This window comes from Eretmochelys imbricata, chromosome 1 (assembly GCF_965152235.1).
Source record: "Eretmochelys imbricata isolate rEreImb1 chromosome 1, rEreImb1.hap1, whole genome shotgun sequence".
Taxonomy (NCBI): domain Eukaryota; kingdom Metazoa; phylum Chordata; order Testudines; family Cheloniidae; genus Eretmochelys; species Eretmochelys imbricata.
This window is the reverse complement of record NC_135572.1, coordinates 329,887,310-329,913,083: the sequence shown is the minus strand read 5'-3', so window position 1 is coordinate 329,913,083 and position 25,774 is coordinate 329,887,310. Positions and strand designations below refer to the sequence as shown.

Sequence of the window (25,774 nt, the reverse complement as noted above, 5' to 3'; positions counted from 1 at the left end):
TTTATATTTTTTATAATTTTTATTCTTTTCTAACTAGTAGAGTGTAGGGCTGGTTCTTTACTTAGCATAGATATTGAGATTTTACACTAAAAAAATTGAAAACAATATAGTGGTCGAAGTTGGACAACTATTTTGTTTTAAAATTAACAATGTGTTTAACAATTTTAGTAACATTGTGTTGCTTATTGTTCAGTTTTATACATTGTGTTTTTCCCGTTTGAACACAACATATTGCTCTCAACGTTTATGCAAAGTCTAATTTTACGAAAACGGTTTGGCTTTGAAGATCTTGAAGCATTTCTATTAGTGTATATTGCTAGGGCTTTCTATCATTACAATTGTTTACATTAAAATGATTGTTCGTTTGTAGTGTTATAGTTTGTGTATGTAATAATTAAAATAATTTGCCTCAAGAAGAGTTAATAGTGGGCCCCTGTGCTTATGACAGCTGGGCCTTAGCGGGAAAAGTGTGAGAACCCCTGCCCTCGAGGAAAGCCTTTCACGGTGTGCTCCTAGATAGCAGCTCTGCTCGAGGCTGCACTGCACTCTGCCATGCAGGGGTGTCTGAGGGGACATCCTACCACGGGACCTGCTGAACCTGACTCTTGCTACTTTTCTCTTCAGGCTTCCCTTCTAGTACCGTGCCTGGGAGGGGGGACGGGCTCCCCCTCCCTGCTCCCACAGCACCAAGCGGCCGGCGAGGGCGCAGGGCTGCTAGGCCCCAGCTGCTGGCTCTGTCGGCAGGAAGACAGTCCCCAAGCAAGCCCTACCGCGGGAACTCATACAGCAAACGCATTTCTACACGGCGGGACGCTGCACGCCCTTCTTTAACTGGTTCCCAACGGGGGAGCATCCCCTGACCTCCCCCCGCAGGGGCCGGTGGCGGGGGGGGGGTAGATCTCCGAGCCAGCACACGGCGCTGAGTCTCCTCCTCTCTCCGCGCCCCTCCCTCCGGTGGGGCCGGCTCTGGGTGAGGGGCGGGCTCGCCCCAGTCCGAGCCCGGCTGAGCTTCTCCCTGGGGGGCGCAGGGGACGTTCCCGTCCGCCCCGCCCCCCGCTGCGCCCTAGGAGCCCCGGACGCCGGAAGGGGAGAGCGGGAGCGGGCCGGGCGCCCCAGGCAGCGGGCCCGGCTCGGGAGGATGGCGGCGGCGGCGGCGCGGCGCGTGGTGTGCGCGCTCTCGGGCGGGGTGGACAGCGCGGTGGCGGCGCTGCTGCTCCGGCGGAGGGGTGAGGCGCCACAGGCCCGTGCTGCGGGGGTCAGAGCGTTAGGCGCCGCCCGGGCAGGGGGTCCTGGGGCCGGTGACACGGAGAGAAGGGCGGGGAGGAGGAGAAGAAGAAAGGCTGGGGTGCCTGGAGCTGGTGACACGGGGGCAGTGCCGGGTTTACAATGGCGCCATGGAGCCGGGCCCATGCTCAGAAGGGGCCCCGGCCTGCTCTGCTTGCCCTGTGCCCCGAGACCCCCCGCCCGTTGGCTCCCCCCCCCCCACCACGCGCACTTGCTCCTCTCCGCTTGCCCGCTGGTCGGCCGGCCGAGGGCTCCTCTCCGCCCCCTGGCTGGACCCTCGTGCAATTCTGGCTCTGGACGGTCTCTGCTTCCCACCACCTCTGGGGCCCCGCCTGTGTCCCTGGAGCTGAGCCGCCTGGGACAGGTGCAGAAGCCTGGCCAGTCTCAGCTGGGTGGGGTGGGGGGAGGGGGGCTTGGTTGGGTCCCTCCAGACAAGTGAGTCCTGTGGGAGGGGGAGTGCTGGGCTGTGAGGGGGCAGGGAAGATCTCTGTGTGTTGGGGCACTAGGGAGTGGGGGGTTCTGGGTGGGGTGCTGGGCAGTTGGGGTGGGGCTGTGGGCAGGGCACTGTGCATTTGTGGCAGGGTCTTGGGGGGGGCACGCTGAGCACAGTGCGTACGGAGGGGCTCTGGTCATAGGGAATTGGGGAGGGGGGGAAGTGTGTGGTATGGCATGGACCTGCCCCCAAGGGGAAGGGGCATGCTGCCAGCACAAGGCCGGGCGTCTGGCAACTGCCAGTTTGTAAATAGTGCCCTTATGCTGGGCGAAGCAAGGCCTCCACTGTCATGCCATGCCCCATTGGCCCTGGCCGGCCTGTTGCTCTGGGGACTGACACCTCCCCCCACACGCCATGCTCCTTTGCCCCCATGGGGACCCACAGAAGGTTAATCTGGCTCTATACTGGGAGAGTTAGAAGAAGGGCAGGAGATCCTGGAGCTGGTGGGAGTGGAGGGGAAGGGGGAGGAGAAGAAGGGCAGGGGGCCCTGGGGCCCATGACAGAGGAAGGGGGAGGGGAGAAGGGATGGGTTTCCGGGGCTGGTGACACGAGGGGAGAAGGGATGGGGTGCCTGGGGCTGATGACACGGGAGAGAATGATGGGGGGGCCTGTGACACTTGATGTGGAGAGGACTAGGGTCCCTGGGGTCTGTGATATGGGGAGGAAGGCTAGAGTGGCTGTGACAGGGAGTGGGGGAAGGGCTAGGAGTGCCTGGAGGTGCCCCGTCATCAGTTGCTGCCTGTGAGAGTATTACACTGTCCTGATTGTTGTCATTACAGATACTCCTGCACATACCTGTCTGTACCAGTTCATTCCAGGCTGATTTTTCTGTAACCTCTATCCCTTGAATTCATACAAGTCACCCTCCTTCTCTCTCTGATAGTTAACCGTAACAATTTAACATTGTTCTTCTCTGTAATAGGCACTAAGTCTTGTTAAATATCAGATTATTTAAAATGTTAACACACTTTCTCACATGATTTTCCCAGTGTAGATATGGGCTTTCAGAGAATGAAACATGAATCTCTATTAATTTGATGATATCTCGTGATTTGTTATGGCAAGGTTTGTATCAAACTCTTTTGATACCAAGGTTGAAGACTTTTTTAATTCACTATTTTACTTACTGAGTAAGAAGGAATTCCTTATTTTCAAACCTGAAGAGCTGTTGAAAAGAGAATAGGTTGAATATTTTCCATTATCATTGCAGCTGCATTAAGGGCCCTTACATGGGAAGTGCTAGTCTTACAGCATTTACTATTTGGCATAGAATTTGTTAAACACTGAAAAATTAGGAATTATACGCCTGCTGGGGGATGTATAGGAAGAACAATCCCTTATGTTCTTTGATAGGTTTAGAAACATTAAGTACCAAATGCAGAGTTTTGCTGGGGTAACGCCTGCCCTCCTGCATTCTTGGAATGATTCAAGAGAGGGACAGCAGGGCCCGTGTGAGTTTAGGGAAGGAGGGAAAAAACTGCTGGGATGGGCCACCCTGAAACTCAGCTGGCAGGAGCAGAGAGAAGCATCTGCAATAGGACCCTTAGACACTTATGCCATCTGTGTGCAACTGCTTTGTAGTTTTTACTCTGGACATTCTTCCTTTCTGCTGATTGGCTTTTTGCTCCAGCTCTCTCCTGCCCCCTCCTTGACCATCTCTTCACTTCAGCCTCACTTCACCTACCCTCCAGAGTCCATGCACACTTTTCTCCCAATTCTCCTTCTCCTATCCCTTACCTACACGCACACATTTTGCCCCTCTCTTATCTTATTCCATCCCAGCAAAACTAACATGATGTGCAGCTGACTATTCTTCTTCACTTTGCTGGTATGTTTCTTGTTTTGTGTTTTCTGAACAGATCTGTGTCTTGTGTTTTCTGTTTCCAGTTGGGATCCTAAAGGTTACTATAATACATAATTTTTTCCTCTCTGAAAAAAAATCTAAAATGTGTAATGATCCAGTATTCAACCTGTTAGTGTCACCTTAGGAGTTGGTTGTGAGTTCAATCCCTGAGGGGGCCATTTAGGGATCTGGGGCAAAAATTGGGGATTGGTCCTGCTTTGAGCAGGGGGGTTGGACTAGATGACCTCCTGAGGTCCCTTCTAACCCTGATATTCTATGATTCTATCTGACCAGGTGTTTTTAAATCTTCAAATTCATACTGGACAATGAGTGGGTGGGGGGAAAGGTATCTGGATGTAGAATACTCTGAAAAACTAGCAGTGGACAGAAAATCAAATCAATAGGAGACTGCCTTTTAAAAATTCTTTTCAGTCTATACATAAACAGGAATTACTAATATATGCAATGTAAAACAATCTTGGGGTCTTGGCATGTTCTCCGGGAAAGTCAGGTGCTCAGAATGCTGGGGTGAAATAATGGTATTTGGAAGAAATGAAAGAGGCTCTTGATTTTTTACGAAGCACACATCAGTCTGCCTTAATGGCTTGTCTGAGTGTTGCGTTATCTGTAGCAAGGAAGTGCAGTGTGAGGCACTGGTGGAATGACTTCTTGACAACTATAAGAACACTCAGGATACTGTTGCCCAGTTGGGACTTGGAAGATCCAGAGTTTGGGTCTGATCCATAAGAATGTTTTCAGTATGTGAATAATTCCTTTCCTCCTCCCTTAGGCTACCAAGTGACAGGGGTATTTATGAAGAACTGGGATACTCTGGATGAACAAGGAGTTTGTTCTGCTGACAAAGATTGTGAAGATGCTTATAGAGTTTGTCAGAAACTGGATATCCCTTTTCATCAAGTTTCCTATGTCAAGGAGTACTGGAATGAAGTTTTCAGGTAGGATTGTTTTAGAGACATTTTCTTTAAAAATATAATTTCTCATAAAATGTTAGTATACCTCTAACCGGATATAACGCGGTCCGCGGGAGCCAAAAAATCTTACCGCGTTATATATGAAACTGTGTTATATTGAACTTGCTTTGGCCCCCCCGCTCCTTGTCCCCTGACCGCCCCCTCCAGAGACTCCCTGTCCCTAATCACCCCCAGGGCCCCAGCCCGCTCCACTCCGCCAGTTCCCAGCTGCGGCGCTCTGCTTCCCGCCGCCGGCGAGTGTGGGGAGGTTGGGGAAAGGATGCCCCCCAAGCTCACCGGTTGCAGGAAGCAGAGCGCCGCGGCTGGGAGCTGGCGGAGTGGAGCGGGCTGGGGCCCTGGGGGTGATTAGGGACAGGGGGTCTCTGGAGGGGGCGGTCAGGGGACAAGGAGCAGGGGGGGGCCAAAGCAAGTCACCCCCAAAGCGAGTCGCCGGGGTCCCAGCCGCCGGCCCCGCTCAGCCCGCTGCCAAAACCAGGCCAGGACCCCAGCAGGCAGCAGCGTGCCATTGAAAATCCTGCCTGCCCCGGTCCACTCTTCTCCGCCGACCCCTCCTTCCCCCCCCCCGCGCGGGGAAGGGTGAAGAAGCTTGGTGCTGCTGGCTGCTGCTGCAGGGAAGGCAAGCTCCCTCCTCCCCCCGCCTCTTCCCCCAGCGTGCTGGTTTCCTGCCCCTCCTCCTCTCCCTCCCTGCCGCTGATCAGCTGATGGCCCTTACGAGAGAGGGGGAGAAGAGAGAGGGGGCGAGCGGCAGTACGCTGGCTGCTCCAGGGAGGAGGCGGAGAAGAGGTGGGGACGGGGCCTTGGTGAAGGGGGGTGGAATCAGGGCATATCCTCTCCAGCCCCCTGCCATGAGCTGCTCTGGGCAGGGGGCTGGGAGCACTCCCACAAACCTAGCCCACACCCGCAGCCCCCTGCCCTGACTCCTGCACCCCCCCACATACACCCCAGCCCCCTGCCCTGACCCCTGCACTCCCCCACAACCCCAGCCCTGACTCCAGCACACCCACACATACCCAGCCCCCCATGCCCTGACTCCTGCACCCCCTCACATGCCCCCAGCCCTCTGCCCTGACTCCTGCACCCTCCTCACACACCCGCAGCCCCCTTCCCTGACTCCTGCATCCCCACACCCCATGCCCTGACTCTTGCAGCCCCCCACATTCCCACCCCTACCCTGAGCACCAAAAGGGAGTTCCTGCATCTCCCCCCCACATTCCCACCTGCACTCCTCGCACCAAATGGGAGCTGCCCAGGTAAGCACTCCACACCCAAACCTCCTACCCAACCCTGAGCCCCCTCCCTCATTCTAGGTCCTGGCCAGACCCTGCACCCTAACCCCCAGCCTACTCCTTCACCCCCAGCCCTGTGTTCTGTGCACTCCCACCCTCAGCTCAGTGCAGAGGGAGAGGAAGAGAATGGGCTAGAACCAGGGAGAAGGTAGGTACCCACTCTATGTGGGCAGGGCCGGGATCCCAGACCGGCAGCGGTCTGAGAGGGGCCGGCAGCCGGGACCCTGGCTGGCAGGAGCCAGCGGATGGAACCCCAGACCGGCAGCGGGCTGAGCCGCTCAGCCCGCTGCCGGTCTGGGGTTCCGGCTGCCGGCCCCTTGCCAGCCGTGGTCCTGGCCACAGGCCCCGCTCAGCCTGCTGCCGGCCTAGGTGAATGGAACCCCAGGCTGGCAGCGGGCTGAGCGGGCCAGCGGCGTAAGATCAGCATTGTAATTTAATTTTAAATTAAGCTTCTTAAATATTTTGAAAACCTTTTTTACTTTACATACGACAATAGTTTAGTTAATAATATATAGACTTACAGAGAGAGACCGTCTAAAAAACGTTAAAATGTATTACTGGCAGGCGAAATCTTAAAGTGAATAAATGAAGACTCAGCACACCACTTCTGAAAGGTTGCCGACCCCTGGGGTAGAGAATGGCAAAAGACTAACAAGGATAACTTAGTATTGATAATTAGTGTCTTTCATAAGACAGTACAGAAATATCTTAATGTGGTAGCAATTATTATTCATTCCTTGTCTTACAAGTTTAGGATCACCACCAACTAATATAGACATAGGTCTATTGGCATACTTACTTACATTTATTCTTTGAATTGATAGATGGGATTTCTCTGGAATTAGGTTAATTCGGCTATGTCATCCAGTTCCAATTCCTCCCTCTTTCTCTTTTCATCCATACTAACTAGCGGCAGTTTGAGGAAGGAAATATTTAATATGAACTTCAGTTACTTTCATTTACATCAGATTGGAGGAAAAAACCCTGCATATTAGACTACTTTTATTCCGAACCCAGCTCACCACCTAGTTGTCATAAAAACGAGCTTTGCTTCTTTCAGCCTCTTTTGTGTTTTGTAGACCAAATCCAGCAGGGGAGGGAGGGACGCAGGCCTCTGAGCCAGAGGGGGGCTTGGGCATAGGTGTAGTTTTACTTCTATTTTGTGTGGGCAGGGGCCAGCAGGGCTCAGACTAGATCTGCATGGCAGGGTCCGGGGAGGGAATGCCACCTCCACCCCCTGACTCACCTCGGCCGGCCGCCTAGGTTGTGGGGGAGGGCACAACCAAAAATTATAACTCAAAGGTGGGGGGCTCAGCTCAAAAAGTTTGAAAACAGCTCAGGGTGCAGGGAGAGGGGTAGCTAGGGGTTGTGTGCAGCCAGTGGGGTAGCTCAGGGTGCAGGGAGAGGGGTAGCTAGGGGCAGGAGGGTAGCTCAGGATGCAAGGAGGGGATAGCTAGGGACTGTGTGCAGGCAGGGGGGTAGGTCAGGGTGAAGGGAGGGGTTAGCTAGGGGCTTGTGTGCAGGCAGGAGGGTAGGTCAGGGTGCAGGGAGAGGTTAGCTAGGGGCTTGTGTGCTGACGGGGATAGCTCAGGGTGCAGGGAGAAGGGTAGCTGGGGCTGTATGCTGGGAGGGCTCCCCTGCTGTCCCTGTTCCCTGAGGTCTCTGCCAGTCATGGAGCTGGGTCTTCCCGCCCAGGCTGCTCTTACCACCTGTGTGAGCAACGGGGGCTGGGACCTGAGAAGCAGCTTCAACGCCCTGCAGCAGCAGGAGACAGCTGCCTGCTCCATGGCACTTGCCAGAGCAGCAGCTGTCCTGCACTGCCTGACTCTGGCTGCCTGACTCTGACCTGGGCAGTGGGTGGGGAGAGAAGGAGGTAGAGTGGGGGTCTGGAGCTGCCCCGGGACTGCCCTGCTCTTGCACTGTAATTTCGGGGCAGGGGGGAGGGGAGGCAACACTCCTGTGTCCCCCCAACTCTGCCCATGGGCTCAGGGCTTCTTCCCCCTGGGGAGCACTGGAGCTCGGGGCTCCGGAGTTCAGCCCTGCTGCTCCTGGCTTCGGCCCCGCTGGAGGCATTGGGAATTGAGGCTTCAACCCTGCAGTTCCTGGCTTCAGCCCCGTGGGAGCTGCTCGGGCTCTGGGTTTTAGCCATGGTGCCCCACAGTCTCCCTGAAAGGGTTCACAGATCCCCAGGGGGGCAGCGGACCCTCTGTTGAGAACTGCTGATCTAAGAGGCTGCCAAACAATGGGGATTTTCCTTCTAAAAATGTTTACACTACAGCTTGAAAAGAAAACGGGGGAACAAGGAAGTGCAGTTAAAATGAGAGCCTTATTTAATACTTAATATTTCAAATGTTTTAACTATTTTTCTTCTTTTCTGTATTTTTAATAAAAGGTTAAAAGGATTTTTAATGGTCTGTTTGCTCGGGTACTAAGCGTTCTATACCAGTGGTTCTCAAACGCTGAGTGCGATGCCCCCTTATAAATTAAAAACACTTTTTGATATATTTAACACCATTATAAATGCTGGAGGCAAAGTAGGGTTGGGGTGGAGGCTGACAGCTTGCAACCCCCCATGTAACAACTTCACAACCCCTTAGGGCTCACGACCCCGCAAGAGCCCCTGCTGTATATCAAGCCTTGGACCTTGTTTCCAACTGTTTAATGTTGGACAGTGATTGGGTTAACACCTTTAGCCCATTTATTCCATCTAAATTAATATAACAGCCCTACCCTGCCCTACCTCCACTTCCCCTGACTATGGGTCCCTGCTTCCTTCCTCACCACCACTCTACACTCCTCTATTCCCTTGTGACTCCCTGCTTTGCCCCCCTCTTCTCAATTCCATGCATCATCAGATCCACTTCCTTGTTCCCCCAGTCATCTCAGCAGAGAAATGCAATCAGGTTAAGCATAGGGCCTCACTTTGCTCAGTAAGGAAATACAGGGTGTCCCCTCCCCATTTTCCCTGTTGATACAGGAGAGTGAAGTTATTCTACCGTCTTTGGGAGTGCTAGCCTGGGATCTCCAAATAAGAGACAGTGCAACTCGAGGTCTTAAGCCCACACTACTACTTTTGTCAACCATTTCCTTCCCCTGTTTTCCCTGAGTCTTCCCCCTTCAGTGCAGGGCTCACATGCAGTCTTTTACTCTAGCAAGCAGCTTGCCCTTCCCTAGAACTTCCTCTTCTGCCTCTTCAGACTGTGAACTTACCTCTTCCCATGGTTTCTACCTCTTCAGGCCTCCTCTTCCTAGGCCTTTTTAACCAAGAGAATCACTCTGGATTTGCCTTTTCTGTAGTCTCTAACCAGTATTGGAGAGATTCAGCAGCCATTCTTACTCCCCTTTTCCTTTGTTTTCTGCTTCCCTAAAGAACCTGCTGACTACCCTTTTTTTAGAACTCCCTCTGACTGACATGAAGGCTTCTTAGCCTATGTTGGCAAAACTTATGTTGCTCCAGGTACAAATATTCCACCCCCTGAGCGACATAGATTACACTGACATAAGCGTTCGTGTGGACAGCAAGCTTCTCCAGCCGACATAGCTTATGCTGCTTGCGAAGGTGGGGGGTTTTGTGCCGATGGGAGAGCTCTCTCCCACTGGCGTAGACTCAGTAGAGCATCTTCACCACACGTGCTGCAGTGGTGCAGCTGTACAATACAGCAAGCTTTGCTGTTGCCTACTTTCACAGGCTCTGGGAATTATTTCCTTCAGAATTTCCTCTGGGTTGTAGTCTTCCTTACATGTTACAGTACACTCTTATGAATAAATTGCCTGTTTGGCCTTGCCCTTGAACGTCAAAGAGGAAAAACAAGAGCAATGCAGGTGTGGGTAGCCCAGCTGACTTAGTTGCTGGTATCATCTGTTAAATGTATGGGAAAAGGTAGTAAACAAAGGACAAACCATTTTGCTTTTTGTTTTTAAAATAGTCTGTCAAATGTAAAAATGTAAGGGACAAATCTGAGAGGCTGTTTCAGTTTGTAAAGAGTAAAAAATAAACACCTGTATTTTTTTTAAGTGTAAAGAACCCTTTAATTAGCATGTACTGTTTGCGGGCAGAATCCTTTGCTGTCAGTTTCTATTTATTTGAATAGGAATTAAGGACAAGAAACACCTTGCAGGCTCAGGCCCTAAGGTATTTCAGTACATATGCCCATCATCATAGTATTTAGGCGCTGTTGTTAATTGGCAATTGTTTAAGCATTTTGAACATGTAATAAAGCATTATACAAGAGATAATCAGATACTGTGGTGATGAGGCCACGTTTGTCCCTAGTTAAAAACATAAATGCTAAGCACTTTTCTTATTGTAAAGTACAAAGATGTTGAAACTTAATTTGATAAATGCTAGTATGAGTTTAAATATGAAAAACTGTAGCTTAGTCCAGTCATGGAAAATCTTAAATGAGTGTTGTCTTACAGGTAAAATAAAATGTTAATGAATCGCTCATATGTTTGCTTCCTGCACAATTTATGTTTAGTATTATTGATAGGTGTTAAGCTCTCAAGAGTAATAAGTACTTCTTCACACTTGAATCAAATTATCTGACATTAAAAAATGTTTATAGTCGTACATTTGTTTTACAGTTACCTTTTAAATGAGTATGAATTGGGAAGAACTCCTAATCCTGACATAATGTGCAACAAGCATATCAAATTCAATTATTTTCTCCATTATGCTCTGGATAACCTTGGTAAGTTGTCTTCAGGTGTGTTTGTGCATACCCTATACTGCAAAAATGCCAAAGAGGAGCAAATTCTTTTTAAAATGTTGGGCAAGAAGCCTGATCTCATGTGCAAACACAATTTAAACATCTTTGTAGCCTTATACCAGTATTTGTAAAGTATTTCTTTTCATGTGTTTTCAGAGATATAAGTAAGTTTATTTCAGGGAACTCTCTCTTTTGTGAAGAGAAGTTTAAAATTTGCATTTGAAGGTGCTCCTTGAAACCAAAAAAAATGGAAGTGTGGTACCTCAAGAAATATGATTTTCCATTAAATATTGGAGCTGTATTAAGGTTAGGACAGCACTGGCTAGCTATGTAAAGTTTCTCAGATGTCATTTATCTTTATTTTTTGTTCCTATAATCATTTTTGTTTCCAAATATTTCTATAACCTTTAATACTCTGAATATTGTGAAGTTCAAGTGTGATGTAGATGTATTTTTAAAATTGGCATAGGAGCGAATGCAGTTGCAACTGGACATTATGCAAGGACTTCACTGGAAGATGAAGAAATTTTCCAACAGAAACCTATTAAAATACCACAAGGGCTTTTCAGAAACCGATTTGAAGTTAGAAATGGTAAGTGGTTAATATGGCTTTGTCACAAATTCACAGGCCCAGTGCTCTGTCTTGGCTCCATATGGTCCCGGGGCGAGGGATAGCTCAGTGGTTTGAGCATTGGCCTGCTAAACCCAGGGTTGTGAGTTCAATCCTTGAGAGGGCCATTTAGGGATCGGGGGCAAAAATTGGGGATTGGTCCTGCTTTGAGCAGGGGGTTGGACTAGATGACCTCCTGAGGTCCCTTCCAACCCTGATATTCTATGATTCTATGAACTTTCAGTGTCAGCCCTCTGCGAGGATCGATTCTCTCTCTCTCTCAGGTTAAGCCATTTGACTCCATTGTCTCCTGGACCACACCTCTAAGCCTTCCCCATGGCTGGTGTGACAAAGTCATACCAGATGGCTGCAAGAAGGTCCTGGAAGACCAATTTGTTATCCCTAGAATGTTAAAGGCCCCTTTCCCTACAGGCTGAGAGAGGATTACCTCGGGTCAATTAGGGACATCTGAATCCAATTAAGGACTTGCCTGAGGCCTTTAAAAACCCCTTCTCTGGGGAGAGAAAAGGGGATTGAGAATGACAAGCTGCTGCCAGGCTAGTGGCAGCAAGGAAATAAGCTTCTCCAGGCTGAAAGGCTGTGCTTCCTCCCATAGGAGGAACAACCAAACCTGAATGCCTGCTAAGGGAGGGACTGACACCCTGCCCAAGCAAAGAGGCAAGGAAAGGTATCCCCTTTGGTTGTGTGTTTGAGACTGTTTCCTTTCTGTTTGTTTGGTAAAGGATCACCCCTTAGACCAACCCTGAAAACGGCCAAAGGAGCACAGAAGGGGGAAGGCAAACGCTGCCCAGAGTGGGGCTGATTTACTTCAGGGCTGCCATTGCCAGAGGGAGTAGTGCTAAGTCTGGCGAGACAAAGGAGGTGCCTTGCCACACTGGTCAGACTCAGTGAGCTCCCCTCAGTGAGTCCACTTGAACTGGACCCTTGGGGGAAGACTAGCAGAGAGGGAGCAACAAAACTTTTATATTGTAATAGGTTTCATAGTGGTAGCGGTGTTAGTCTGTATCAGCAAAAAGAACAAGGAGTACTTGTGGCACCTTAGAGACTTAACAAATTTATTTGGGCATAAGCTTTCATGGGCTAAAACTCACTTCATTAGATGCATGGAGTGGAAAATACAGTAGGAAGATATAGATAGGTAGATATCACTCTCACACACACACACACACACACACACGAAAAGATGGGGGTTGCCATACCAACTCTAGTGAGACAAATCAATTAAGGTGGGCTATTACCAGCAGGAGAGAAAAAAAACTTTTGTAGTGATAATCAGGGTGGCCCATATTGTTACTCACAACTTCTTGTCAACTGTTTGAAATGGCAACCCCCATCTTTTCAGGTTCTCTGTGTGTGTGTTTGTGTGTGTAAAATCTTCCTACTGTATTTTCCACTCCATGCATCTGATGAAGTGGGTTTTAGCCCATGAAAGCTTATGCCCAAATAAATTTGTTAGTCTCTAAGGTGCCACAGGTGGTACTCTTTTTTTTTTTTTTCTTTTTAAGATTGTAATGACTCTCTGCCAGCGTTGTAAAACAAATGGATTTGTTGGAAGTCTGGAACACAGCATAGAAAGTTCTCGGATAGCCTTTAGAACAGAAAGTTACAGCATAGTTCATTTGGGTCTTCCTGAGTTCAAGTGGGTCCAGACCCCTCTTTGTCCCCAGTCTAGAAGTGTTCCTCCTTCCAGCCTCCACACTATATCACCTTCCTAAAAGCTACTCCTCCTTGCTTTGTCTTCTTTCTTGGGTAAACAGATCACCTGGGCTCTGTCTCTTCAGCCCTTTGTTCTCCCACTGGCCAAAACCAGATGGGGAGGGCCTTCGGGTCACCGGTTGCTAAGTTATAAAGTGTCCCAGCCATTGTCTGGGGTCCAGGCCGCCACATAGCGGAAACTGAGGCATGCTCAATATTCATATAAAACATTAAGAAAATTCCCCACTTTGTCTCTTACACAATCATATTAAAAGCAACATGACTTCCTCAGTTGAGGTCTCTCAAAGCACTTATCTTTGTAAGAACTTTCCTTAATCACAGTTATATTTATAAACATTAAAGAAACAAGATACATAAATGGCTTTAAGCTTAACATTTTCTTACACAGTATTGCCAGCCCCCTTGGCATTAGGTCATGGTGTTGCAGGGGTCTTAGCCTCCAGTGTTCCCTGTTGCCTACTACTTGGCCCTATAATAACCCGTTTCTGTCCACAGCTTAGCCCTCCAGCTAAATTGCATCTGATCTGGATCCTTTTCAGGATAACAGAAATCCAAACATCCCGAACAACCCACCTTGGGCTATGTCTCAACCCATCTGGATTCAGTTCTCAGCCCCACCCTGGGCTTAATGGTCCTTGAGTTGGAACTTCTGTGCACCTTCTTTGGGGCAGACCCATCTTCTGCTTTGAGTTCTCGCCCAAGGACCCTTTGTTAAACAGCTAGGTCTGTGCCTTTAAACATGATGCGGTTTTTCTGGGCTACTTCCTGCCTCCAAGGCCCTTTTGCTGTTTCCCAGCAGGCTATTTTTATTACAGCATCTTCTGTGGTTTCCAGACCTCTCAGGCTTCTTCCTAGTTCATCTCAGCTCCTTGCTCCTCCCTTGGAATGCTGACCCCAGGATTGCCTCCCTGGGTGTTGCTCCTTTTCAAAGGCCCATCACAGGGACTAAATCCATCCCTGTAGCCTTTTTCAGCATGTCTTTGCCAGGCCTTTACCCAGGGAAGTCCTTAGGCATACCCAGCATAGCGTAGGGCACATGAAAATTTGGGGTACCCCTGGGTCTTAGTGTCCACCCTCCCACCTCTTCCTATCCCTGTTCTGACCCTTTCTGCAGACTCCCACCACACCTGGCTGGTGTAGCCTGGTGAGTCTTCCTCTGAAGGGGATCTAGTACTTAAAAGAGAAGAAGCCTTCCAGCTTGCTAGACCTATTAACACAACATTGAAACTGTTAAAGAGTCATTCAAGTAGTAATGAAGCATTTGCCAAATAACAGGCATTTGCCAATCCCAAGATATATACTGTCAGTTTCTCAATTTACTGACAGAAACAGTTGTGCATTACTGTAATATTTACTCAGAACATGTTCGGCTACAGGTCCTTAGTTTAAAATTTGCTTTAAAAATATTTCATCAGTGTGTTACTGAAGATTATAAAATCACATCTCTAAAAAATCGTTGCATAGTTTTTAGATGCACAATCTGAGTATTCATCTTTAGCCTTAAATGCTTGGATCTTCAGACATATAGTTTTTCAAATAAATCCTTCAAAAGATCACCCTTATCTAAAATACACATGTGAGCTCGGACTGCCGTTGGGCATAGGGGCACCAGTTTAATAATACTGTATAGGGCACCATAAATCCTAAGGACAGCCCTCCACACCTGACAGCCCTTACTCGAGAGAGAAGTATCTCCCTACCTCCTCTCTCCTGGGCCTCCTTTTTTTGAAGGTGTTCTCCTTTCTCGGTGTAGTCTTCCCTAATCCTTTCACAGCTGTGGTCACTAATGGTAATCAAGCCATCAGGTCAGGATCAGCAGGGGGATAGCTGCTACATCATTGGAGAGGCTGATCCTGACTCCCCTTAAAGGGCCAGCCAGCCTGTGACAGTTGGTTACAATCATAATACATATCAAGATGATATTTCAACATTATTAAATTTCAGTAGTCAAACTTCTTGTTGTAATATTGTTGGAATTCTGCACCAAAAAAATAAAAATTCTGCGCACAATATTTTAAAATTCTGCAAATTTTATTTGTCAATAAATAAATGTGGAGGCTCCAGCATGGCAGTGGGAAGCACAGGCTACTGGCTGCACAGAGGTGGGAGATCACCCTGCAACCCCCTCTCCCCCCGGGGATGGGGGAGACATAGACTCAGTGATGAGGCTGCCCCTGACGCAGCATAAGTGCTGGGTCTTCCCCAGAAACACCCCGGAGCCCTGACCCTCTGCACCCGAAGCACCAGGTGTGGGCAGGCAGGCTCAGCCCAGCAGGCTCCAGGTGTAGGGTGAAAGGGTTCTGTGTGGGGCAGTCTGGGTGTGGGAAGCTCTGTGGGGGGTGCGGGGCAATTGGACTCTGCAGGGGGGGTCCATGTGAGGGCAGTTGGGTTTCAGCAGAGCGGGTAGGGGGTCTGGATGCCAGGGGAAGGGGCTCGGCAGTGCTCCAGATGCAGGGGGAATAGGGCTCAGTGGGGATGTCTGGGTATGGGAGCGTCCGAAGGCACAGGGGCTGAGTGGATGGGGGAGCATCTCCTATATAGTGACCCTTCTCCCCAGTACTGAGGAGCAATTGAAACAGAAATGGGATGGCATGTGGAGCCAGGGGAGGCTTCTGGGTGTGGCTCTAACCTGGCCCTGGCCGCTCTGTGCACTCCTCCCCCAGCCCAGCTGGGACTAGCAGCTGAGTCTGGTGCAGGGTAGGAGTCACCAGCTGGGGCAATCCCCAACCGTGGGGAGGGCCAGGTGTGGGGTGAACAGCTCAGTGGGGGGGGGGGGTCCAGAAGCATGGGGGTTGGGTGGACAGGGAGTGGGTCTAACCCAGCACTGGCCGGGGCATCCCTCCATCCCCCAAGTAGGTATTTACCTCTCCGTTGGCTGCTCCGGGTGCTTGAAACCATGCGCCCGTGCTGCTGGGCAGGGCACGTAACCACTCTTGCAGCTTCCCTTTGCTTCCCATCAGAAAGTCATTTTTTTCCAGGGAAGCAAAGAAATCTGCGAATTCTGTGCGGAGCAGCGGCACAGAATTGCCACTGGAGTAAAATGAGAGACAATAGGTAGGGTGGAGATAAGCAGAGACATGAAAGGTCTTGAAAGTGAAGAAAGTAGCTTATATTGAATGCCATAGAGAAGGGTGAGCCAGTGGAGGGATGCAGAGAGATGGGTGATATGGTCAAAGTGACAGGATAAGAAAATTATGTTTGCAGCAGCATTCTGAATGGCTGGGAATGGGACATTGTTGCATTTGTCAAGTCCAGAGAAAAGGATGTTGCAGTAATTGAAACGTGACATAAGGAGAGTCTGGATGAGAGTTTTAGCTGTGTGGATGGATTCATAGATTCCAAGGCCAAAAGGTACAATTGTGATCATCTAGTCTGACCATCTGTATGACACAGGCCATAGAACTTCCCCAGAATAATTCCTAGACCTAGATTATATCTTTTAGAAAAACATCCAGTCTTGATTTAAAAACTGCCAGTGATGGAAAATCCATCACACCCTTGGGGCATTGTCCTAAATGGTTAATTACTCACTGTTAAAAATTTACCCCTTGTTTCCAGTCTGAATTTGTCTAGCTTCCGGTTAAAGCAATTGGATCATGCTACAGCTTTCTCTGCTAGATTAAAGAGCCCATTATCAAATATTTGTGTCCCATATAGGTACTTATAGCCCAGAAGGCGGCTCTTCTAGAGTAGACCTGAAAGGTAAATCTGTGTTATCAGCATATAGATGGTGGTTTTATTTGCGTCTGGAGAGTCAGCATTTTCCAGGGCAGGGAGAAACCCCACTTTCCAACTTCTGTTTTGTGACACCTCTTAACTATCTATCACCATGAATGTGGTATTCTAGGTGTGTTTCCAGACCTATTGTGGCGACTCTCTATTACTAGATGTGACTGACCAGTATCTCAAAATCATCTCTGTCATTTGAAACAGAAGGCATTGATGTGTTAGCCGTGAAACTCCAGAGCTATGATGGATACTAGTTCTTATCCAAATGGACAGAATATGACTGAAAATTACAGTATAACTATGTGATGGAGGCTGACATCATGGGCTAGTTGGATCATAATTATTACATATACAAGACAGGATCAAGTTGTTTGTGCTCCGAATCTGTAGATCATTTGTATAAACAAGTCAAATTTTGTTCTGTGGTACTGCTGTAGGTCTGGAATAACTCCAGTGACGTTAATGTGGATTTACATCAGTGTGACTTTGAGCAAATTTGGTCTAACATTTTCTTGAAAAGCAAGATACAACACTGTTAGCTACATTTACAAACAGCAATATTTTAAAATATTATAGCATTGCTTTTCTTACTAGGAAAATTCACAGTGATGTAAAGAAAACAGAGGTTCAGCAAAATACAAAATCAAAATCTGTGTAGCTCTTTTTGGTAGTTTTAAAGAAAAATATTATAAAAATATTCTAAAAATCTTGGAAATTTTTATCATTTTATTAAAATGTTTAAGACCATAATAAAAAGGCAAAACCAAATATTTGGAATGTTGGGTGTCATAAGTCAAACATGGGATTAACTGGTGTTCATGTTAGTTTGAGTAATCAGTTTTAACCCCCATTTCTTCTTGTAAAATTGAACAAAAGATACAGTATTAGGAAATGTAGCAATATCTAGGTTGTAAAAAATGCCCCAAATGTTTTCTGTTGAATACAATGAGAAAACTTGCTAAAATGTGTTTATAGTAGAAGTTCTTATTTTAGGTTGAATTTTAACTAAACTTACTTGTAAATAGTAGGAGTTAAGCTATGTAACATTGAAACATCTTGTGTATTCTACACCTTGCAGCTGTAAAACTCCTTAAAGGCGCTGACCACTGGAAAGACCAGACCTTCTTCCTCAGTCAGATTTCACAAGATGCTTTGAGGAGAACCATTTTTCCTTTAGGAGGATTGACAAAAGATTTTGTAAAGAAGATAGCAGCAGAACATGGATTTCATCATGTGCTAAAGAGAAAAGAGGCATGGTAACACTTATTAAACTTTTGATTTATATTTATCTCTAAACCAGAGGTCTCCAATGTGGTGCCTGTGGGCACCATGGCGCCCGCCGGGGCATTTTTGTGCACCCGCAGGACACTCCGCTGCCGAAATGCCGCCGAGAAGCGCTGCCATTTTCCGGCAGCATTTTGGTGGCAACGCTTATTACCGCTGCCACTTCTCGGCGGCGGGGTGTCTGGTACCCGCCACAGTCTTCTGGGAATAGCAATACGCTATTCCCACAAGAAAGTTTGGGGTCCACTGCTCTAAACCATTCTTTTTCTGATTTATATGTTATTATAAACATTAATACTTGTTAGGTAAACTTTAAATATAGTCATAGTTTTTTTAATTACATTGCATCAAATTAAGTCAAATTACTTCTGAGTAACATAATAAAATATATTTGGACTGTAAATTGAGTTTTGCATTGTTTACACAGTTGTCTCTACCTGTCCCAAAGTACTGTTAAGTGTGTTTAGGCTGGATATTTTAATTTTTGGTTTTGTTTTGTTTAAAAAACTCCTCTACCATTGTAGCTCTGAGGAGCTGAGGTGAGGGATGTGGCCTGTTTCCAACCAGCACAAGTCACAGAGATAGCCAATGATTTATATTTCACCATGGTTCTCTGTATCTCTACTATGGTTGGTTGTAGGATGCATTGATTGTTTTTTCTTAGGTCACTTTTTTCACAAGACAAGTTCTGTTTCCATAGCTAAGGAACTAATGCTTTATGGTGTGATATTTTGGAGTATGAATGTAAGCAGCTGCTATGTTCCTGATTATGTTCCTTCTTGCTTTTAGTACTTGTACTCATCTTTATAGCAAGAAGTTTTTTACTACACTGTAGTCTGAGGACTGTATTATAAGGTTTTTAGGTGATGTAGTTTCAGGAAGAAAGAAGAACAAATCTGCAGAGGTGCTTAAGCATTGCAGTGATAAGTGTGGAAGTAATTTTCCACCCTGGCCAACAAAACAGCTAGGGCTTCTCCTGCCGACAGGATTAGACAGCAGTTGAGCAGGAGTTTTGTGGATCAGAGTGGAGTCGAAATGTGGTACTTAAGTACCTAAATCTGAGGTTCAGGTGCCTAAGAACCTTTGTGTATCTAGGCTTCAGTGACTTGTCTGTGTGTTAGTATTGTATCATAAGGTAAAGGACAGGTCACTTTTTTAAAATATACATGCAACACAGTCATCAAGATGTGTTCATGTCTTACTGAGTAACCATGTGATCTTATTGTCACCCGTGTCTTTCTCCTCTTTCCTGTGCTTATGATTTTTACTTGTATTGAATTTAGTTTGTGTGCTCTTTGAGGCAGCAATCTTTATATTCATTTTGTGAGGCACCTAGCATATTTCTAGGTGCAAGGGAGGGTAAATCTTTGCTGTACTGATAATGAATGTTTTGACGTTAGTATTTTAAAATGTTTCATTCTGCTTTTTTATAGTGTGCGTTCATTTTATTCTTTTTTTTTTTTAAGAGTATGGGAATCTGTTTTATTGGTGAAAGAAATTTTGAAAACTTCATTCTTGAGGCAAGTAGCATTACATTTGGGGAATTTATAAACTTCTGTTCTGATTTCCCTAGTAATTTGTAATGTGGCCTGGGGAAAGATCTTTTATGTAACTATTTTTCTTTCTTGTAGTATTTAGAACCTCGTCCAGGTAACTTTGTTTCCATTGAAGATAACAAGGTGATAGGAACACACAAAGGTAAGCAGCTGCCTTTCCTAGCTAATTGATTTTAAATAAACCGTTTGTGTAATATATAACAATGCTTCTTTTTTTTTTTTTTGGGAAAGACTAGTTCTGTAAAATTCCAAAGATCTATAATCCCATTCTGTTTTGGTATGCCTAATGAATCATAGAAGATCCATTAACCCTGTAACTATGGCTTTGGTCTATCTCTAGTTTTTATATTAGTTTTATATCGCAATAAAAAGAAAAACCATAATTATTGCCTAGCACCAGTGATACTTCGGATTACTTTGTTGCCACTAGGTAGGTCATCATTAATTTTATGCTAAGGGAACATTGTCAATTTGATTTATTTTTTTAAATGACTAAGTTTCAATTCCATTTTCTGATAGAGCGCCCTTTAAATGTCCAGAAATTTTAAATTCCTTTAAATATAAGTTAATACAGGTTCTTTTGGGCAGTTAGAGAACACCAGCACCAGATATGCCCAAGTTCACCTCCTCTTTCCCCTCCTTCCTCTCTGTGAACATCTGCCTGTTGCCTCTTCGCTTTCAGACTCTGTTACTGATAAACACCCTTCCAAGGCTTGCAAAAGAGCCTACGCCTAAGATCCCACAAGCCAGTGCACGAAAATCTGATGTCAAGTTAGTGAATATAATAGGAAGTGAAACTGACTCATTAAAACTGTGAAACTGACAAGACACATTTATCAAATTCACAAACTAAACAAGCTGAAATACTGATGTTTTTCTCTAATCTAGTTCAATTATAGTAGTCTTTGGGGTGTTTGTCACAACAGCAGGTACAGACTTTTAGGATAAAAACTTTTTCAAGTTTATGGGGTCTCTCTAACTTTTGCTCAGTGGTATACTTAACCTTTGGAGGAGAGGGATTTATGCATTTGAAAGATTTTGATTTCTGCAGCTAAAGAGTTAAGGGGTGTTAGCTGTGTTAAATTTTCATATTTCTTTAGGTTGTTTCCTGTATACAATAGGCCAGAGGGCCAAGCTAAGCGGCCTCAGTGAAGCTTGGTTTGTTGTTGAGAAAGATGCAACCTCAGGAGATATCTTTGTGGTAAGTTTATTTACACTGATACTGTGTGTGATTAATGTAGGCATTGCATGATTCCCACTGAAAAGAATGTGATTCTAATCTATGTAGAAGTCTTGGCTTTTCCATTTAAAAGAGAAACAAAAGCTGCCAACTGATACAGCATTAATAGGTTTTATACATCCTGTCCAAAAATTTGGCATCTGATTAGTAGACAGTTGTTAGAGATTTTAGCTTGAAGTATGTTCCAAACTATTGGCAATCAAGCTCCAGTGTACTACTCCAAAACACAGGTCGTTTTTCATATAGCCATTGTGGCACAATACATAATACTTTATCTAAAACATTTCATTTATTATATTGGTATAGCAAGTTGCTAGAAAATGAAGTATTGAACACTAATACAGTTTCACCTCTCTGTGAAAACAGACAAGATACAGCTCTGTAAATAATTTCTGCCTTACTGACAAGTCAACATGTAGCATTCTGAAGCACCCTAACATCACTAATGTTTTGTGCAATGTTTGGTTATCTAATTGGCTAGTGATGTTATTTTTCTTGCTCTGGAGTGTTTCATTGTAGCAGATGTGCTTTCTTGAGACAGCACCGTAAACCAAAAAGGGGATGAAGAGAGAAATGAGCATAAGAGAATTATTTCATGCCTTAGACACTGATGTAAGAACCTCCTCTTGGTTGCAGCTTGGATGCCAGACTACTCAGTTTTGTGGTGTTCTCCCTTATGCCACTGGCAGAACGACAAAATAGTAATTTGAGAAGCACTTCCAGTGGCATGTATTTTTAACTCTTTATGCTTTACCTACTTCTCAAAAATTCCTTCCAGAGGTAGCGTGTCACATGAATTGGCATTTGTCTTCCATCACCCAATGCTATTTAATCAATAGAATAGCATAGATTTAAAGTCCAAACATCTTTGGTGTCTTATGATTGGTAATGATAGTTGGGAGCTTGTTACATTACAGCATTCAAAAGTATTTTAGTCACTTTTTTAGAACAAATGGTAAGACATGGTCCATACCACTAGAAGGCTTACAGTCTGTTAAATATGATTTGATAAGTGAGGGTAAATCAATAGAGTGGGGAATGGGTGAATAAGGACAAGGGAACAATAACAAATCACATTTCCTCATTATAAGCATGTGCATATCTTGATTTCTCAATTCCTTTTTTTTTTTTTAATATCTATCTATTTTTTAAATGGATATCAAGGAAGAAGAGAATCTTAGAAAGGGATTTGGATGAAGAAAAGATAGTGGAATTGTTGGATCAAGATAATGAGGACAATACTGCATAAGGGTCAGCATGGAGAAAGGGCTGGCAAGGATTGTGGGAGAAATGCACAAATGAGCTGGCATAACTGTGGGGGGTGAAGGAAGCATGACGCTGAATAATAATTCATACTTGCTATGGCATATTTTTTTCATGAAAGATTTAAGAAAGCTGGTTAGAATCTAACATCTACTTGCTTTACTAGTTGATTAGCTTTTATTTTGTTATGCCTTGATGTTTTCCTGAAATCTATGTTTTCATTCACAGCAGTTATGTAATATCTGGCATAAACATTGGTATTAAACAAAAATGTTGTACTTTAAGGCACCATCTACAGATCACCCTGCACTGTATAGAGACGTACTGCGGACAAACCGTGTGCATTGGATTGCAGAGGAACCTCCTGCTGAGCTAATTAGGGACAAAATGATGGAGTGTACTTTCAGGTTTCAGCATCAGATGGCACTAGGTGATCAAACTTTGTACATTTAAATCTATTCAAATTCTGATCTGGGTGATAGATTGAAATAGGGTCTAATATAATTTCTCAAAAGTAGATAAAAATGTTTGTGCTAATGATGCTTTTCCATTTTTTAAAGACTTAAAAAGCATTATTTTTGGAGACATCTTCACTCATTAGACTTGTTTCAGCCAGTGAAAAACTAGTTAATTGATTTGTGACTATAAGGGTGAGCTAGCTGGCTGTTTAACAACTTTCTCTTTTAGTGCCTTGCACGTTAACTCTAAACCAAGATGGGACAGTGTGGGTGACACTAGTCAAGCCAATAAGAGCTCTTACACCAGGGCAAGTAAGTGTTGCCAGAACTGATTCTTTTAATTTCTATTTACTAGCATCCTGCATAACTTCAGTTAGAAGAACTTCAGAAAGTTCATCCACCCAGTTTTAAAGAACTGTTGTTTCAGGCTATCTAAATCAGCGGTGGGGAAACTTTTTGGCCCAAGGGACACATCAGGTACAGAAATTATATGGAGGGCTGGGTAGGGAAGGCTGGGGGAGGCTATGCCTCCCCAAACAGTGAGGCGTGGCCTGGCCCCCGCCCCATTCCAGCCCCCCCGGAACTCCCACCCCTATCCAACCCGCTCCGCACCCCTGACTGCCCCCCAGGACTCCTGCATCCCATCCAAACACCCCTTCTCTCTGCCTCCTGACCATCCCCCCGGGACGCCCGTCCCCTATCCAATCCCCCCTGGACCCACCCCCATCCAACCCTCCCTGCTCTGCCCACCCCACGTTACCTATGGGGTGGGGGAAAAGGGGGCTCAGTCCTTTCCCTGTACGTTTTCCCTGCTCATTTGGCTGCTCTCCCTGGCAGTCGGGCAGGGCTCACTCCCTGTCTGGGCTTGGCTGCTGGGGACAGGGGCCAAGCATGCTGGAGGTGGAGGGGGGCCCTGGTTTGCTCTGTTCCTGGCAGCAGGGCCCAGGCCCCTTGACCACCCCCCAGCAAGCCCCCCTCCTCCTCGCCTGCCCCGGAACTCTCCCTGACCGGTGCTGCAGCCACACTGCCCAGGTGCTGGGGGAATTGTGACTGGGAGGGAGGGGAGCTGAAGGGGAGGGGCTAGGGGCTAGCCTCCGCGCCTCTCACCACACTGCCGCGGAGTTGGGCTGGCTCCTCTGCAAGCCTGTCCTGACCCCGCAGGAGCTCGGGGCCAGAGGGAAGGGTCCTGCGGGCCGTAGTTTGCCCCCCTCTGATCTAAATCATCACTCAGTTATTTTACTAACATTCAGAAAGTTTTCTCCAAAAACCAAAATGAAAGAAACTTGATTTAGAAACTTTGGGCCTCTCTAAAGCCCATTGCAGTACATGTACACATTCCCTTGGATGTTAGTGGACTTCGGATCAGACCCTGTATGCAGAAACTGAATCTGTTATGGGTCTAAATACATACATGAATTGAACCAGGAGTTTGGTTAATAATTTGCTTATTAGAAACTTTGTGATACTGACTTTCATATTTAATATTTGACTCGGGGAGTACTATTGGTTTTTTGAATGTCCAGAAGGTTATCTGCTTCTGACAGATTCACATGTCCCAGCATAAAAGTGAAAAGAATAATTACATAGTGGTATGTAACATAACAGCCTTTCACATTCAGTACCACACCATAGAATGTATAACTCAGCCTTTTGAAGAGGCTCCTGTGAAAATGATACACTCTACTTACATGACTATCAGCCCCTTATTGAAAAGCTTTTCAAACAAAAAGTGTTACGTAATAACTAAAGAGAGATTCCATCAACAAGAAAAATAATTAAAATAACTATCTTACCACTGATTTCTCATGTAATATTGTAAAATTTCATGATGGAATTTCCATAACATTTTATATTTATACTCGCATGAGTCAACAGTTCTAACTATTCATTCTCTTTACACTCCCATTTTATGTAATGTGGTCAGAGCAAATACAAGGGAATAAATTTAATGTTACCTTGAGTATTCAGGGTGATCTCCCTTCTTATCTGTCAGTCTCTCAGCATGCCACTTTGCCAGTGCTCTAAAGACTGTCGCTGTGTTTGTCTTCTAGTTTGCTGTGTTCTACAAGGGTGACGAGTGCCTTGGCAGTGGAAAAATCATGAGGCTGGGCCCATCAGTGTACACCTTGCAACAGGGCAAAAGCAGAGAGCAGGATCCAAGGTGTGTGTTAGCACAGGAGACCAAGAAGTTAGAACCAGCAACGTAACTCTTGCACTTTTCTTGATTGAAAGACTTTGGGGAAACTGGAGCCTTAAAATAACGACCGACACACACACACACACACACACACACACACACACACACAAGCTATGACTTTTAAAGGGTGAATTATGACAGTCCTGTCCTTGTATTTGATTGATGGTACCTGAGAGGGTTTGTGAACAAAAAACAGTTTTGATATGGTTTCATGAAAATAGGTTAGTAAGATACTTCAAATAAGTAACAGAAACATAGTATACAAAAAGATGGGCATGACTGGATGAGACCCATCCTGGCAGTTTCAAGATCAGCACTTTCATGTTTTCAGAACTGAGTTAACTGTAAACCAAGTATTTAAAGTCAGAGTCTTTCTAATATAAATACACTGTTTATGTACTACTCTGTTCTATAAATTTATGAAAGTCTCTACAGCTTGAAAAAGCTGCTTTTCCCTCTTCGTTTCTTGTGCTATGAATCAGCCTTGTGGTTGAGAACTCGTTATTAATGAATTTTCAATATGTAATAAAACAATTAATTTCCTAAAATTGCTCTGTTACAGCATCAGTTTATAAAATTATTTTAAAAGTGCCCGAAACACTAAACTTCTCTTTTAGGCACAACTGAAAGTATTTTTTAAAAGCTGTCTTTCGTTAAAATGCATACATGATTTTTGTTAAATGTGTGTGCATGTGGACTTTGGGAGAAGGATGTGTTATCTCTTCATGCAAACTGGTGAAGTTGAATATAACTGTGAGCAACAGGTATTTATTTTTCACTTGCAATAAATTTTACAACATGTATTTTACACTTGTTTGAATCTTATGCTGCTAGTAGTTACAGTTTCAGATTTTACTATCATTTAGGTTTTGAAATCTAGTGATTTGAAAGTAAATGTTTTGATACATCTAACAATCTCTTATAAAACTGAGTAATGGTATGCCATTTTACTGTAGTTTAAATAATTTTGTAAACTAATCAGGGCAGGGACTGTGGATTGTGTCCTTGGAGCACTGAGAGTGCATTGTCAGGGTGTAAATAAAACCAAATTCATATTTACTTGTTTGTTATATTAAAGCTTGTTGTACGGGTA

General features: G+C 45.6%; 1 protein-coding gene across 2 annotated transcripts; it reads left to right on the top strand.

Moving 5' to 3' along the window:
* The first annotated feature begins 979 nt into the window (after positions 1–979).
* Positions 980–25,489, top strand: TRMU (tRNA mitochondrial 2-thiouridylase). Of its 2 annotated transcripts, XM_077834993.1 has the most exons (11): positions 987–1,226; positions 4,411–4,576; positions 10,483–10,589; positions 11,077–11,199; positions 17,762–17,934; positions 19,434–19,487; positions 19,599–19,665; positions 20,624–20,724; positions 22,312–22,456; positions 22,714–22,796; positions 24,536–25,489. In XM_077834993.1, the coding sequence occupies exons 1-11, from the start codon at positions 1,139–1,141 to the stop codon at positions 24,689–24,691; spliced, it is 1,263 nt and encodes a 420-aa protein (XP_077691119.1). In that variant the 5' UTR covers positions 987–1,138; the 3' UTR covers positions 24,692–25,489. The 2 variants fall into 2 exon arrangements, with proteins under 2 accessions (XP_077691127.1, XP_077691119.1); XM_077835001.1 differs by lacking the exon at positions 22,714–22,796 and having other exon boundaries at positions 980–1,226.
* The last annotated feature ends 285 nt before the right edge of the window (positions 25,490–25,774 follow it).

What these genes read in the sequence shown, in the direction of transcription:
- TRMU (XM_077834993.1), top strand. Translation starts at nt 1,139, where the DNA reads ATGGCGGCGGCGGCGGCGCGGCGCGTGGTGTGCGCGCTCTCGGGCGGG. An exon ending in CCGATTTGAAGTTAGAAATG is followed by an intron (nt 11,200 to 17,761) that starts GTAAGTGGTTAA and finishes TACACCTTGCAG; the next exon opens with CTGTAAAACTCCTTAAAGGC. An exon ending in CCTCAGGAGATATCTTTGTG is followed by an intron (nt 20,725 to 22,311) that starts GTAAGTTTATTT and finishes TTGTACTTTAAG; the next exon opens with GCACCATCTACAGATCACCC.